The sequence below is a fragment of the Euleptes europaea genome, chromosome 13 (assembly GCF_029931775.1).
Source record: "Euleptes europaea isolate rEulEur1 chromosome 13, rEulEur1.hap1, whole genome shotgun sequence".
In the NCBI taxonomy this organism is placed as follows: Eukaryota; Metazoa; Chordata; class Lepidosauria; order Squamata; family Sphaerodactylidae; genus Euleptes; species Euleptes europaea.
In genome coordinates this window covers 18,158,484-18,173,513 of record NC_079324.1, presented here as the reverse complement: position 1 = coordinate 18,173,513, position 15,030 = coordinate 18,158,484, and the positions used below count along the sequence as shown (strand labels likewise).

At 44.6% G+C, this 15,030-nt stretch overlaps 1 protein-coding gene across 4 annotated transcripts in view; it reads right to left on the bottom strand.

The window, feature by feature from the left end:
* The window catches only part of DACH2 (dachshund family transcription factor 2), a 401,104-nt gene that overhangs the window by 140,039 nt on the left and 246,035 nt on the right, over positions 1-15,030 (bottom strand). For 3 of the 4 annotated variants that reach the window (XM_056859519.1, XM_056859520.1, XM_056859521.1), the window contains one exon: positions 5,853-5,984. The exons of the other annotated variant lie outside the window; for it this stretch is intronic. In XM_056859519.1, the coding sequence (XP_056715497.1) occupies positions 5,853-5,984 (132 nt within the window). The remainder of the gene's footprint in view (positions 1-5,852; positions 5,985-15,030) is intronic. 4 annotated transcript variants of the gene reach the window in all.

Genomic DNA, 15,030 nt, shown 5'->3' with positions numbered 1-15,030 from the left:
TGGATCCATGCCTACGCTTTTTTCCTTTTCAACTCCAGCCCCGTCCCTCCTGCTTCTGCTAACTCGGCAATCATACCGCTGACAGTTTTCGAGGTTTTCTAAATAATGCATAGGATTTTCTTTTAACGTGTCAGTGCAGAAGTATCAATTCTGCCCTTGTGTCATTTGTGATGCTGATTTTCCTTGACAGCATTCCATTAAACCAATGAGTTTCTCCCCTCCTGATGCTCCTTTAAATATTCCTCTGAGTGATGTATTTGTGGTTTTTTAAACAGATTGTGAAGGATGTTTGCATTTAAGAGGAAAAACTGCATGGCAGGTACATGGGGTATGGGGGCAGGGAGGAGACACACACACAAGCCAGAAATGCTTTGTGTGTGTATTTACCCTACAAAGATGCTTCTCTCTGATTCCTCAATTGCCAGAAAACGTGTAAGGTTTTTTTTGGTGCATGTGTGCTTTTTATTGTTGGATCAGCTTGTCTCAAAATTAAACAATGACATTGCAGAACAACATTTGGACATGCACAAGAAATAATTCTGGGAGCGTTTATTCTGTTTGATATCTTGCTTGGCAAAGAGAGGAGGAGGAGGAGGAGGATGGAATATTATCCATCATGCTTGTCGACTTCAGATTCTAGCAACAGGAATTCAACTGTTTTATTCCTTGCCTAGTGGGTTGAACAACCTGGCTCCAGAATGCCCTGTTGACGCTTTGATTATGGAATCATCATGCAAAGACTCCTTCGCGAAGAAGAGAAACTGGTAGGAAGCCACCACTTACAGCTTATTTTTCTGCATCTTCTTTCCCATACACGTAAAACCTCAGTACCCCACCACAACTAATTTTTGATGCACTGAATTTTAAAAAGGACACCAATGTAATTAGTTGAGTGTTAATAGTAGAGTGTTTTTTCTCCAATAAAGCAACTTTCAGTTATGTGAATCAGGATAACTGATGTTTCTTTTCACATGCACCCAAAGCGGCGAGGATGCTGCTGCTGGAAATTGAGTAGCGTTGGGATACCTGTCAATCGTCCCAACAAATATTGCCATTAGGGTTGCCAGCTATCGCTGGGAGGTTTTTGGGAGCGGAGCCTGAGGGGGCAGGGTTTGGCGAAGGGAGGGACTTCAATGCCATAGAGCCCAATTGCCAAAGCGGCCATTTTCTCTAGGGGAATTGATCTCTATTGGCTGGAGGTCAGCTGTAATAGCAGGAGATCTCCAGCTAGTACCTGGAGGTTGGCAACCCTAATTGCCATACCAACTGACAGTTACTTGACCATGGACAAATATTCCACAAAGCAAGCAAAAAATGCCTCAGAAATGCCCCAGAAGCCAATTTGATCATTGTTGTCCTCAAACTATTATTCATAGACCTTTTCTATTTTTTAAGTCTTCACTAAAGAAAACCCATAATCAAGTTAAAAGGTTACATACTTGCCTATTTTTTTAAATTAACAGAAAACTGAAGTTTTCATGGTTTCTCACCTCTGTGTTGAATAACTGATGGATACACATGCACTGATAAGGATAAGAACTGTTAGAGGATGAAATCCTTGGCTTGGTTGGCCGTACGTCAGTCCGTCAGTCTTCATTATGACCTACAGGCTATTCATTGGCCTTAAGTATCCCAGCACTCTGGAGAAATGACTGGGTCTTTGCTCTCTTCTTCCAGGATGGGGACCTATCCTCTTGACTTTTGGTACCAAGCAACTATATGGAAGCCAGTCCCAACACCACCATATCTGAACCCCTGCTAAGTATGTTGCTAAGAAAGAAGAAACATTTTGGTATTGCCTACCAATAGCAGGATAAGCTCCAAACAGGCAACTCAGAAGCAATTTCTGCACTGGAGTGTGGTTGCCTAAGAGGGAGAAATTGGCCACACAGTGTCCTTTCTAGGGTTGCCAACCTCCAAGGTACTAGCTGGAGATCTCCTGCTATTACAACTGAGCTCCAGCCAATAGAGATCAATTCCCCAGGAGAACATGGCCACTTTGGCAATTGGACTCTATGGCGTTGAAGTCACTCCTCTCCCCAAACTCCGCCCTCCTCAGGCTCCGCCCCAAAAACCTCCTGCCCATGGTGAAGAGGGACCTGGCAACCCTAGCTCATCCCTTGCTCTCGCAGGCCTGACTAGCTCTCCTTGGCTCTGCAGCTGGACTGCTGTGTTCTTTAGGGCTGTGCCCCTACGCCAACAAGGGTTGCCAACCTCCAGGTATTAGCTATTACAACTGATCTCCAGCTGATAGAGATCAGCTCACCTGGAGAAAATGGCCACTTTGGCAATTGGACTCTATGGCATTGAAGTCCCTCCCCTCCCCAAACCCCGCTCTCCTCAGGCTCCGCCACAAAAACCTCCCGCTGGTTGCGAAGAGGGACCTGGCAACCCTAGCTCCAACCCTTCTCTCTAGGTTTGCTAGCTGCATGTTTGGAAATACCTGGATATTTTGGGGGCAGGGAGGGACTTCAATGCCATAGAGTCCAATTGCCAAATGCCATAGAGTTCAATTGCCAATTCCAAAATACGGAAAGATCCAAAATATGGACCACTTCTGGTCCTAAGCAGTCTGGACAAGGGATACTCAACCATATGTTTGTAATCTTCTGACTAATAGAAGAATGTTGCTATAAAAGCGATATCTGCAAATAATAATTAGTTGTTATGTCTATGGAATTGCCACAGCTCTTTCTGTGTTATTCTGTACTGTATATATGTAAACAGTCATTTGTTGACTCCACTGTGTATCTGCTTTTTATATAATCCAACTTTTTAAAAATGATAAAGAAGATTAAAATAGGGACTTTCAGGAAAGAAGAGCCAAGAGGTGATAACATTAGTATCATCCCAATGGACCGAGCTTGGCACACACAAATGGCAACTGGCAAATTGTCAGATCCTAGCAGAGGGGCCACTCTGTTTAACACCAACAGAAACTTCAGTGGTACTTTGAAGTAAATAAAAAATATGGTAAGAGATTTTTTAAAAATCCCTTACAAATCTCATTTAATTCAAACCTGATTACCAAACACCTTCCCAGTTCCAGTTAAACAATCAGAAAACAATAGCTAGGTGATCATCTTTAGTTGGAGGGGCAGGTGTAAAGGGATTTTCATTCCTTTTTGATGCAACTCACAATGTAGCATTGCATAAAGGCTGGGACTTCATTCTCTCTCTCTCTCTCTCTCTCTCTCTCTCTCTCTCTCTCTCTCTCTCTCTCTCTCTCTCTCTCTCTCTCCATATATATATATATATATACATATATAGAGAGAGAGAGAGAGAGAGAGAGAGAGAGAGAGAGGGAGGGAGAGGGAGAGAGAGAGAGGCAACTTCCAGCTCTTTGTTACAGTAATACATATAATAAAAAGCCCAAGAATAACAAACTCCACCGCTGTAAACCGATATTTCTGATTTGACAGCTACAGTTATAACCATTCAGGCGTCTATTTCCCACAAACTCTCAACAGCCATAACCTTTAGTGATTAATTATAAAGTTCCAGGAGCAATAGTACACAGACTAATTTCCTAAAACAATAAAAAGGCAGAATTTCTCATTTGGAGCTAAATGAAACACGAACAGGTTGTTATTCATGCTGAAATCGAGATGCGGAGTCATGTTGCAACCATTACAGAAGCTATTAAACACAACCTCGAATCAAAGAAACTGTAGGTCTGTCTCCTTAAAATAAAATGTTTCCCTCACTAGCATGGCTCCTGACTCGGCTGTTGAGTCGCTTCCCGCCTTTGTCAAGAAGTCACTAACAAAATTCAATCTCCTTTTATTTTCCTTTTACACCATCATTTTGTTTATTTTTAGCAGCCATATAGGTGACACAAAAAACAAACGTTTGGTAATTAAAAAAACAACAGACAAAACACATAAGGAACTCTCTGGCAGCCTTCGATTTTGGGGCCATGCCCAAAGAAAGGCGCATAAGTGAAAAAGACATAGGCACACAATGTGAATGTGGCTGAAAACAGAGTTCTCTGGGTGTGTTCATGCCTTCCTAAAATATCTAAGAGCACTCATCATGGATCACGGCCTGCACCTTGTAATCTTCTGTTCCCCCACCCCAGTAGCAGACAGTGACGTAGGGCAGACAACCTCACAGTGCGATGGCCCCAATCCACCCAGCACATGCTCTTTATGCCAGCGTGGTGTAGTGGTTAACAACGGGGGTTTGGAGTGGTGGACGCTAATCTGGTGAACCAGGTTGGTTTCCCCACTCCTACACATGAAGCCTGCTGGGTGGCCTTGGGCTGATCACTGCTCTCTTAGAACTCTCTCAGGCCCATCTACCTCCCAGGGTGTCTGTTGAGGGGAGAGGAAGGGAAGGTGACTGTAAGCCGGTTTGATTCTTTCTTAAGTGGGAGAGAAATTCGGCATATAAAAACCAACACTTCTTCTTATTCCAGAGCAGGCGTGTTCTTGTAACAGCGGTGCCATGTTCAGCAGCATACCCACGACAAACATCTGTCCATCCTCATAGCAAACAGTTTGGGTCCACAATACAAGGACCACCTTATCCCACAAGACCACAAGCACACACATCTGCAACCAAGGAAGAGAGGCTCCTCTGCTTGAGTGTGTGGGCATGCCATTGCCTGTGGTAACAGATATCTTATCCTCCCTCTGTTCTCCTTGCTGCCTTCGAAGCTGGGTGCTACCAGAAGAGTCTAGTCCCCCAACCCAAGGAAGGTGACATTGGCAGCTTCTCAGTCAATTATCACTTGTTTCTTCCCAAGGATGGTGAGTGACAGAATGGAAATAGCTGCTAGCTACTTGCTTCAGGGCATGCTACATACTTCAGGGCATTAGCGTCTTGCGGCTGCCACCCAGTAAGGCACAACGGGGCCAACCTGTGGTTTCAAGGCCATGGCAGCAGCCCCATTTGCAATATGGGGACAGGAATACTTGCCTACCTTTGAGGGCTGTTGTAAAGAATACTAAGCTAATGCATGCAATGCACACTCAAAACACATTACAATACATGCTTATTATTATTGTTATCACACTACAGTTTTTATGCATAATCATTTTTGCCACAGCGGAGCATAATGAAGACTGTTATTTGGCAAAATCAAAAAGGTGTGATCAACATCTCTTAGGAAAAAAATGTTAGTGTAACAAAGGCTGCTCTCATGCCAAAAGGGGGAGGGATCCTCCATTGTGAGTGAATTTTCCTGTAAATTATGGACGGCTTCCAAAAACATTCTGATTTTTGGAATGCAACATGAGTCATGCTGCACAAAGACCAAGTTGGAAGGGTGAGCAATCACCTTGTACGCTGCAAATCAGCAGCTTTCTAAAGAAGAAGAAGAAGAAGAAGAAGAAGAAGAAGAAGAAGAAGAAGAAGAAGAAGAAGAAGAAGAAGAAGAAGAAGAAGAGTTGGTTTTTATATGCCGACTTTCTCTAACACTTAAGGAAGAATCAAACCGGTTTACAATCACCTTCCCTTCCCCTCCCCACAACAGACACCCTGTGAGGCAGGTGAGGCTGAGAGAGCTCTAAGAGAGCTGTGACTATCCCAAGGTCACCCAGCTGGCTTCAAGTGTGTAGGAGTAGGGAAACAAATCCAGTTCTCCAGATTAGCGTCTGCCACTCACGTGGAGGAGTGGGGAATCAAACTCGGTTCTCCAGCTTAGAGTCCACCGCTCCAAACCACTGTTCTTAACCACTATACCATACTGGCTATCTAAGATGGGAGACTCTCATCAAATAGCTATTCTGGCCAGTATACCACCCCGCAAATCCCAACCATGTGACAACAGAAGGGGTTTCTCCTTTGCATGAGCAAATAGTATGAGGCAGAGCACACCCACCCTCCACTGGAGAACCTCCATTTACCTGCATTGGAATTCAGCTCTTCGTTCTCTGATTCAGTCCCATTCTGGCTCCCGCTTCCATGGAGGCTATTCATGGCCATCAGCTTCATCTTCTGCAACTTCATCGCTTCTGCCATGGCAGCCGCTGTTAGACCTGGCCGCAAAAGAAGAGACCGGCAAAAAAAATTAAGATGGCGACCACTTTAAACACTTCAACATTATTTGGAGCACCTTGCATTTTGTGCACAGTAGTTGAATTGGGGTGGTGGTCTTAATTAGGGCTGTCGATTCAGTTTGTCCCGAACTGAAAAACTGCAAAATTTCCCCCGATTCGGCGGTTTCCGGTTCGGGACGAACTGAATTCAAAAAAAGGTGGGAAACGGGGGAGCCAAATTCCCCGACTTCGGGGTGTTCGGCAAATAAATTAGTAAAATTCAGGGTTCGGCGCAGCAGCATAACCGTCAGTTACTTACCACCCCCACCCCTTCTCCAGGCTCCCCCCCTCATGCGCCTTCACAGGGCTTCCCTGAAGGCGCGCAGGGGGCCCTTTAAACAGATCGGCGCCTCCCAGCTGGGAGGCGCAGATCTGTTTCCCCCCGCGTGCGCCTTCACGGGGCTTCCCTGAAGGCGTGCGGGGGGGGGCCTTTAAACAGATCTGTGCCTAACAGCTGCGCGCGGGGGGGGGAAACAGATCTGCGCCTAACAGCTGTTAGGCACAGATCTGTTTAAATAGCCCCCAGCGCCTTCACGGGGCTTCCCTGAAGGCGCGCGGGGGGCTCTTCCTCCCCCCCTGAATTTTTCCCTGAACTCCGGATCTCGTGCCGAATTTCGCGGATCTGAAGCGGGGGAGTTCAGACTTCGGCAAGTCCTGAATTTAAAAGGGCCGAATTTTGCCGAAGCCGAACTTTACCGATTTTTTTCCCAACAGCCCTAGTCTTAATCATGGTCAAAGTCACTGGTCCAAGGTACATGTGGAAGGTGTACAATACAGCAAGCCTGCAGAACCATTTGGGTTTGAGCGGTGCCTGGCTGGGAGATCTCCTAGGAAGCTGTTTTGGGTTCCATGTTGGAAGAAAGGTGGGACTGGAGTGTAATACATAAATAGCTGGCAGAGGGGGTTGTCATAAAAGGGGGGCAGGACTCCTGGATTCCCAGGACAGTTAGCAGAATGATGAATACAAAGAGCTACAGTCAGATATGAAGAACCAGGATAACATATTGCAGGAGACGTCCTGCAAACAGAATATTCGAAACGTTTGTTTTTTTAAAATCCAGACTGGGTTCCAAGGGAGACTGGGGAAGTGCTTAACTCTACCTGCCCAAAAAACCTGCCAGAAATGAAGTTGGTATGGGGATTCAACCATTTGCTGGAGAGCCCCTGCCAATTTGGGTAGGCAATATTGACCTTAATGGATCACTGATAAGGTAAGATTTATTATTACGGCATTAGCCAGGAAAGATAATGGACCACTTGGTCTGATTCAGTAAAAGGCAGGTTCATATGTTCATGTATTAATATGCCATACCCGTTTTCTAGCACAGAAAGGGACATTTCCCATCTCCACCCCAAGAATAAAGAGTTAGTCTGTGCCAATAAGTAGGTAAATACACTTCCATAGGACTACATCACTTTTCCTTATCTCTTGACTATTCCACCCTTAGTAATTCAGCATAGAATGTGTTAACACCCTGTGAAACCCCCTGTCAATGAAGTGTGACAGTTTTTCACACCTGCAAGTCATTAATTAATCCTGGAAATATCATGCGATTGATATATACGTGTGAACTTTTCCCTAGCATATTTACAGAAACAGGAAAATATTTATCTAACAACCACTGGTCTTCAATGGGTGGTAGTGGCTTTTCTAGGCTCTTCAGGCAGAGAAAGGTCTTTCCCAACACCTGGTGCCTCAGAACCTTCACAAAGAATTGCCACAAATTGACTCTGGGACCTTCTTCATGCAAATCGTATGCTCTGTCACTGAACCACAGTCCCTTCACTTGAAAGGTTCCATGATGAAATCTTGGGTCAAAGGTGAGGTCCCTGAAAACTCAAATTACTGCATTTTCCCATGCATAAGACGCCCCCATGTATAAGACAACCCCTTATATGGGGGCATAGCAAAAAATACGGCGGGGAAGAGAGCGGGGACCCTGGGAAGGTTGGTCGTAGGCTGGCCAGGACCACCAATCTCTTTCCTGGCCTGCTCTCTTCTCCGCCCATCAGCTGACGCGTGGGGAAGAGAGCGGGGATCCTGGGGAGGCCGGTCGCCGGCCAGCCAGGGCAACCAGGCTCTTCCCTCTGCTCTTTCCCCCGCCTGGCAGCTGGCAGTCGGTGGAAAAAGTGGAGGTGTGCCAGGGCAACCGGGCTCTTCCCTCGGCTCTTTCCCCCGCCTGTCAGTTGGGGGAAAGAGTGGAGGCATGCCAGGGCGACCGGACTCTTCCTGTCCTGCATTCCGTGTATAAGACGACCCCTATTTTTCTACTTAAATTTTTTAGAAAAAAGGGTTGTCTTATAGACGGAAAAATACGGTAAATTTCAAAGTACCATCCCCCATGGCAGGCTATTTTTCACGAGTATTCCCTCAAAACAGTCCTTCACCACTGGCCATAAAGTGATCAGCAGCAACCGCAGTTTACTTGTTTGTGGGCTTCCTAGAGGCACGTGGCTGGCCACTGTGTGAACAGACTGCTGGACTTGATGGACCTTGGTCCTATCCAGCATGGCCTTTCTTATGTTCTTATGAATGTTGGTTGAAGTAAGAAAGGGCAGAGGGAACCTGAGTTGGCTCAGATCCCAAAGAGTTTAGAAAATCCTGGAAGGGGAGTTTGGGAGAGGTTCCAAATAGATCTCCCTTTCCTTGTGGACTTCCAACATGTTTAATTATTTAATTATTAGTTGTATGGGTTTTTTTAGCCCTGTGGGCTGTGTTGACAACAATGCAGATAACTAAGTAGCAGCAGTATTTGGGGACTTTTCTTCAATGGTAGCTTCACATTTCACATTTATGTTCTTATGAGGCATTAATGTTCTCTCTGCCGACCCAATGGACTGGAATGAGATTGTCTTAGCGCTGTTCTCTAACCAAAGCCATTTTTTAAAAAGTTTGGAAACTGGTTCGATGGTACCCCTCCCTCCACATTAGTCAGAAAGCTCTTCTGTCAAAACTGCGAAAGAGTAAATTAACGAAAGAGGAGCTACGGGCAATCAAATCTGGAGGTATGCAATTAATTAAAATTGAATGGCAAGCCGGAGCACTGCCGTACAGTCTCTCATATTAAAACAAAACATTTAATTAAATTAGCAGTCAACAATTTGCAATGAATAACATTCAAAAAGCACAGTGGGGGGAGAAAACGCCAAAACCAGTTTAGCTCTGGTATTGTTTCAAATCTGAATGCTTCAGTTCCTGTGTACAGATCAGCTGTGTCTGTGGGTCAAGCGTGATGCTCTAAAAACAAGGACAATGAAACATCTGGCGATATAAAATGTTCATGTGTGATACCCATATTGAAACTAGAAAAGCGGGGGATCAGTTTTAAAAAATCCTTGTCTTGAAAGATTCTGACAGTATTTTAAATTTGTTTTCAGAACTTTATTTCAGCCAAGCCACATCTATGATAACTTCTGCAACCTGCATCTATGCTCAGCTCGTTCCTTGTGAAGTTGCGTGCGTGCGTGTGTGTGTGTGTGTGTGTGTGTGTAAAGTGCCTTCAAGTCGCAGCCGACTTATGGCGACCCCTTTGGGGGTTTTCATGGCAAGAGACTAACAGAGGTGGTTTGCCAGTGCCTTCCTCTGCACAGCAACCCTGGTATTCCTTGGTGGTCTCCCATCCAAATACTAACCAGGGCTGACCCTGTTTAGCTTCTGAGATCTGACGAGATCAGGCTAGCCTGGGCCATCCAGGTCAGGGCTTCCTTGCGAAGTTAAATGATACTTATTTCATTTATTAATTTGGATGTTTATAGCCTGCTTTCCTCATAGCTGTCTCTCTAGCCTGATCATATGGTTGTTGTGATGAAAAAACAGTTCACTCTGTATGCCCCCATGGAGGAAAAGTGGGATACAAATGTAATAGAAGAGTGGGAAATTAAAGTATATAGCAATGTAAAACAAACTTTCTATGCTTTATTAAACATCAAACGCTAGTCTAAAGGCTGAGTCCCCAGGTTACCCACAGGCATTACTCACAGCCAAAGCTTTGATGGGAATACCTTTGTAGCTACATCATAGTTATTTCTGCAGGCATCTTCTCCAGCTCACTAAGGAGACCCACAGAAAAGCCAATGCTCAATGAAAGACCCTTTCATACCCTAAGGTAGGTGGATTTTGTGTTTGTGTGTGTCCATAAAGTGTAGTCAAGTTGCAGCTGACTTATGGCGACCCTGTAGGGTTTCACAGGTGGTTTGCCATTGCCTGCTTCCGTGTGGGCTGAAAGAGTTCAGAGAGAACTGTGTCTGGCCCAAGGTCACCCAGCAGGCTTCACGTGGAGGAGTGGGGAAACAAGCTGGGTTCTCTAGATTAGAGTCCGTCGCTCTTAACCGCTACACCATGCTGGCTGTTTCTGTACTGATATGCAACTAGCAGGGATGAATGAGCAGTTGAGGCTGGAGCCTACCATGCCAGGTGAGGCATCAGGACCCTGGACTTATGGTAGCCCCGTAGGGTTTTCAAGGCAAGAGACATTCCGAGGTGGTTTGCTATCGCCTGCCTCTGCGTGGGCTGCGAGAGTTCTGAGAGAACTGTGACTGGCCCAAGGTCACCCAGCAAGCTTCATGGGGAGAAACAGGGAATCAAGCCCAGTTCTCTAGATTACAGTCCACCGCCCTTAACCACTACACCACGCAGGATGATTCGATACTGATATGCAAATAGCAGGGATGAATGAGCAGTTCAGGCCGGAGCCTACCATGCCAGGTGAGGCATCAGGACCCTGGACAGAGCTCAGGTAGGGGCTGGATGCCAGTCTACAACCAGAAAGCAGGTAGCCTAGAGTATTGTTCCACCACTACACATAATATTGTTCCAGCACTACACATGACCACATGAAACTGCCTTCTACTGAGTCAGACTAATGGTCTATCAAGATCAGTACTGTCTATTTTAATTGGCAGTAGCTCTCTGCGGTGTGAGGTACAGGTCTTTCACATCACCTGATGCTTTTTGCTGGCAACGCCGTGGATTGAACCTGGGACCTTCTGCATGCCAAGCTAATGCTCTACCACTGAGACATAGCCCCCTCTCCTGACTAGCCCATGTCCCCAGAGAGGACTGACACTAGATGAAAATCTTTGTGCGGCACTGCTTGCGTGGGTTATAGCAAATAGCTCTCCCATGTCAAACATGCTATTAAAGAAATCTTAATACATTTTCATATAAGCAAAAGCAACAGTTCTGAATTTGTTTTAAGACAATGCACGTGAGCGTCATAACACTGGTGATGTTGGAAGAGGAATTCCCTCCTGTGTGTGAGAGAACGGGGATGGCTCTTTTAAGATGATGCTGTGTAGCTGTAGATTTTTAAAACAAGATCCTAGTTTTTTATTTGCTTTCTGATTAATCTGGGAACACCTTTTTTGTGAATGAGAAAAATTAATCACTCTGAAAAGATCAAAAACATTAATTTTGTAGATCTCATATTATGAAAAACAAATTAGGATGTATGATAGAAAGGAAACTACAAAATCAGAGCTAAGAAGGAAAATAAAGCAGGGCAGAACTGCATTTTCCCTCCCACTCTTCAGTGAGGCCTGATTATGATGGCTGATTGATTTCATGACATTTTTCTGTTCTTTTTAGAGTCCAGGCTACGGGAGTGATTTGTCATGTTTGTAATACTTAATACTTTTAGTGAGCTGCACTCTAGTGACCTTTATGGTATTCGGTACAGTTGACTGCCTGACCCTTTTGGAGCTCAGGATCACAAAGAAGAATGTAAAAAATGAGAAAGCGGGGGGCTTGGAGATTGGTTTTCCAAAAGCTCAGCAGAGTGTTCAACATTTTACAAGATTTTGAACATATTCTTTGAGTTGCAGCTGCTCAATTAAATATAGTTAAATGCTGTAATATTGTTCACCACTTTGTTTTCATTTTCAGAAGCTGGATTCCACTGAGGCAAAGGGACTTGATACACGTTTTAAGTACGTGCAATGGACACCTATCTCAGAGGGAGTATGCCTGTGTGGTATGGGGTGTGTGGAAACTTTGGTGCATGTTCTTATTCACTGTCCATTTTATAAGGAGATTCATGCTAAATTTATTCTGCCCTGGCTTAATAAGCTTCTAGGCTGCTTGGATGGGCAGTGGGCTAAAATGCTGCTCACAAGAAAATCCTAGGGTCTCTGTTGCCACTGCTACGTTTTGTGCCGCTGCTATTAAAATCCAGCAAAATTTGTTTGGTAAAGTTGCCACAAAAGTGCGCCGGAGTGAGGCTGTGCCAGCGTTCCTGGGCTGCGCTGCCAGAGGAGGTCTTCCTGCCGGCATCCGGGCCGCCCTTTACGCCGGCGCAGCCCCTTTTTTGCCTCCTGAGCCCTTTCGGGCAAAGAGATCAGGAATGCGCTGTATAAACTGATTTTTCACAGTAAGTGTTTTACGGATCAATTTGAGTAGCACTGTTGCAGGATCACTCTTGTTTTATTGTATTTTTATTTGTTGGGCTGTTGGAAATAGTTTTTTGTATATGCTTCTGTATATGTTTGGCTGTTGGCCATATTTTTTAAAGAAAGAAAGAAAGTCTTGTGTGTGCAATGGAGCCCCAATATGGTTGGTCAATCCATTTTGAAGGGCCGAGTCTGCAGTCACTTGATCAAAATTGCTCCTCCTGAAAACACAAGATGCTTCTGTCAAGTAGGTAAGTGATGGAAGAGTCAGGGATGAACTCAACATGGGTCTGCCCTGGATAAAAGAAGTGAACAGAGAGGCCATGGCCCAGGATAGCCTGATCTCGTGAGATCTCGGAAGTATGGAAGGTCAGCCCTGGTTAGTACTTGGAGGGGAGACCATCAAGGAAGTCCAGGGTTGTTAGGCAGAGGCAGGCAGTGGCAAACGTCATCTGCTCATCTTTCGCCTTGAAAACCCCATGGGGGTCGCCATAAGTCTACTTTCCGGAAGGTTGAAGTCCAGAAGACCAAGGTCAGGGCCGAGGTCAGCAGACGTTATCTTACGCTTCCCGCCATAAATTCTGACATGTCACCCCCACCCACAGAGCAGTGAAAAACCCTTTGCACAGCTCAGCTCTGCAGGAATTGTTAGAGTCAGGACCCCAAAGCAGCCATTGATTCTCTTTTTTTGTTTTCTACAGAATGTGTAAGTCAGTTTTGTGCATAAAAATTCTTAACTTAATTCATTTTAATTAATTTGTTTGCTGCTAGTTTTGTCAGTTAGATACATGGGGTAAACTGTTATGATTATTACTTGGTATGTACATTGGCTTGAATCCAGAGATTCGGGAGTGGAAAGAAAACTGTACTTAGAGCAATTCTGCTTGCACATGTGGTTGCACAAATGCTGCAGAGGCACATATTGGTTCAGTACCATTTTTAAAAAAGGAGGAACATGCTAATGGAGCAAGGAAATGCGCAGATGGTTTCGCGGGATTTTATTTGTTTCTGAAGTTATTAGAAATACCTTGCGCTGTGACTTGTGCAGGTGGAAAAGGAAGGAGGGATACAACTGCATTTATTTCGTGCAAGCAGATGGCAAGGAGTGGTTTTAGCACTTCCTCTTGTGCAAGGGCCCTTATGGCACCAGTGGAAACCTTCTGTGAGATGCAACCACCTTGTTTTTACTGTGAGGTTTCAGCTTATGTCTTATGTAGACTGTTTTATGTAAACAGCCTCGAGCCCACTTTGTGTGAGTACAGGTGGCACAAAAGCAGCCTAATTAATTAATTTAATTAATTGATCCCTCCCACCTGGTATTATTTTTTGATCTGAAATGGCCCTGGGGAGCAGCTATTTGCCCTGTTGGGGAAGAATACAGGTACTGATCGCTATATATTCCCCACTTGGAAAATAATTCCAAATAATTCATTGGAACAACCTCTCTGATGGTGACATTATGCTATATTCTATTGCCCAACCATTGCCCGGTCCCATATTTCTAAGACGCAAACTTCACATCAGATTGCAGGAACACTGACGAATTCTGAATTTCATCCAAAGACAGCAAAGAATTTCTAAATAGTATGTCGCGCGTCTGCAAGCGACTGTTTAATTTTGCCACTCTACCATAAAGCAATCTCACTCCACTCCCTCTTTCAAATTAATACAGCAGTGAACAATTCTATTAAGGATTATTTCTGGTAATACCTCATTCCAAAGGGCTGTAAACATTGTAAATTACCTTGAGACCCGCCCAGTGGTGTAAAAACCGTGCCAGCTCTTTTCAGTTTCATACCAGAGAGGTTTTAAAGGCTGTAGTCAATAATTTTTTTAAACTCTGAAATATTCAATGACGTTTTAGATAGAAATGATGAAGTGGATCCTTCCTCTATCCTACCCCTCCACTGAGTAAGTTTGAAGCTTGCTCCAGTTTAAGTGGCTACTCTTTTGGACGGAGAACCACTTAAGTTGGAGGAAGTTTCCTGAGGCTGGAGGAAGGCTCCTTGGTGGGAGGTTAGATCTATTCTAATAGAAGTTTTGCAGATTTAAAGAAAGAATGCAGCTTCTGGGATAGAGCCCTAATTTGAAAGAAGCTGATTAAACGAGAAACAGAACAATAACAAAAGTTTTAAACACTTTTTTTAGTTAAAAAATGCTTCACCAGCCATCAAAGGATTTGCTCCAAACAGATTTTCTGCTGTTGAAAAAGGGAGGAAGGGAACCCCTTTGGCCACCGAAAAGGTTATTCCGAGGACCATGAAACCTCCATCGACCAAAGCCATGTGGGCCAGGGGTTGTACTAAGGAGGGGAATCTGGGGAAGATTGAGCAAAAAAGCTGGAGGGATCCAAGCGAAAAAAACGAAGACATTTATCATGCTTTTTTTTTTACACAACTCTATCTTTCAAAAGGGACCTTGCACAGAAGCATTTCCTATAATGCGATTAATTTGATTTACTTATATAGCGCTATAAAAATTGGCTTCAACAGCTACGGGCCGTGTGAACTGATGAAGAAATCGAAACAGGAACTATCAGCTGGCATTCCTGTCTTTGTACTGAAGATTTTTATTGAAGAATTGTTTGTGTTGAAGAACT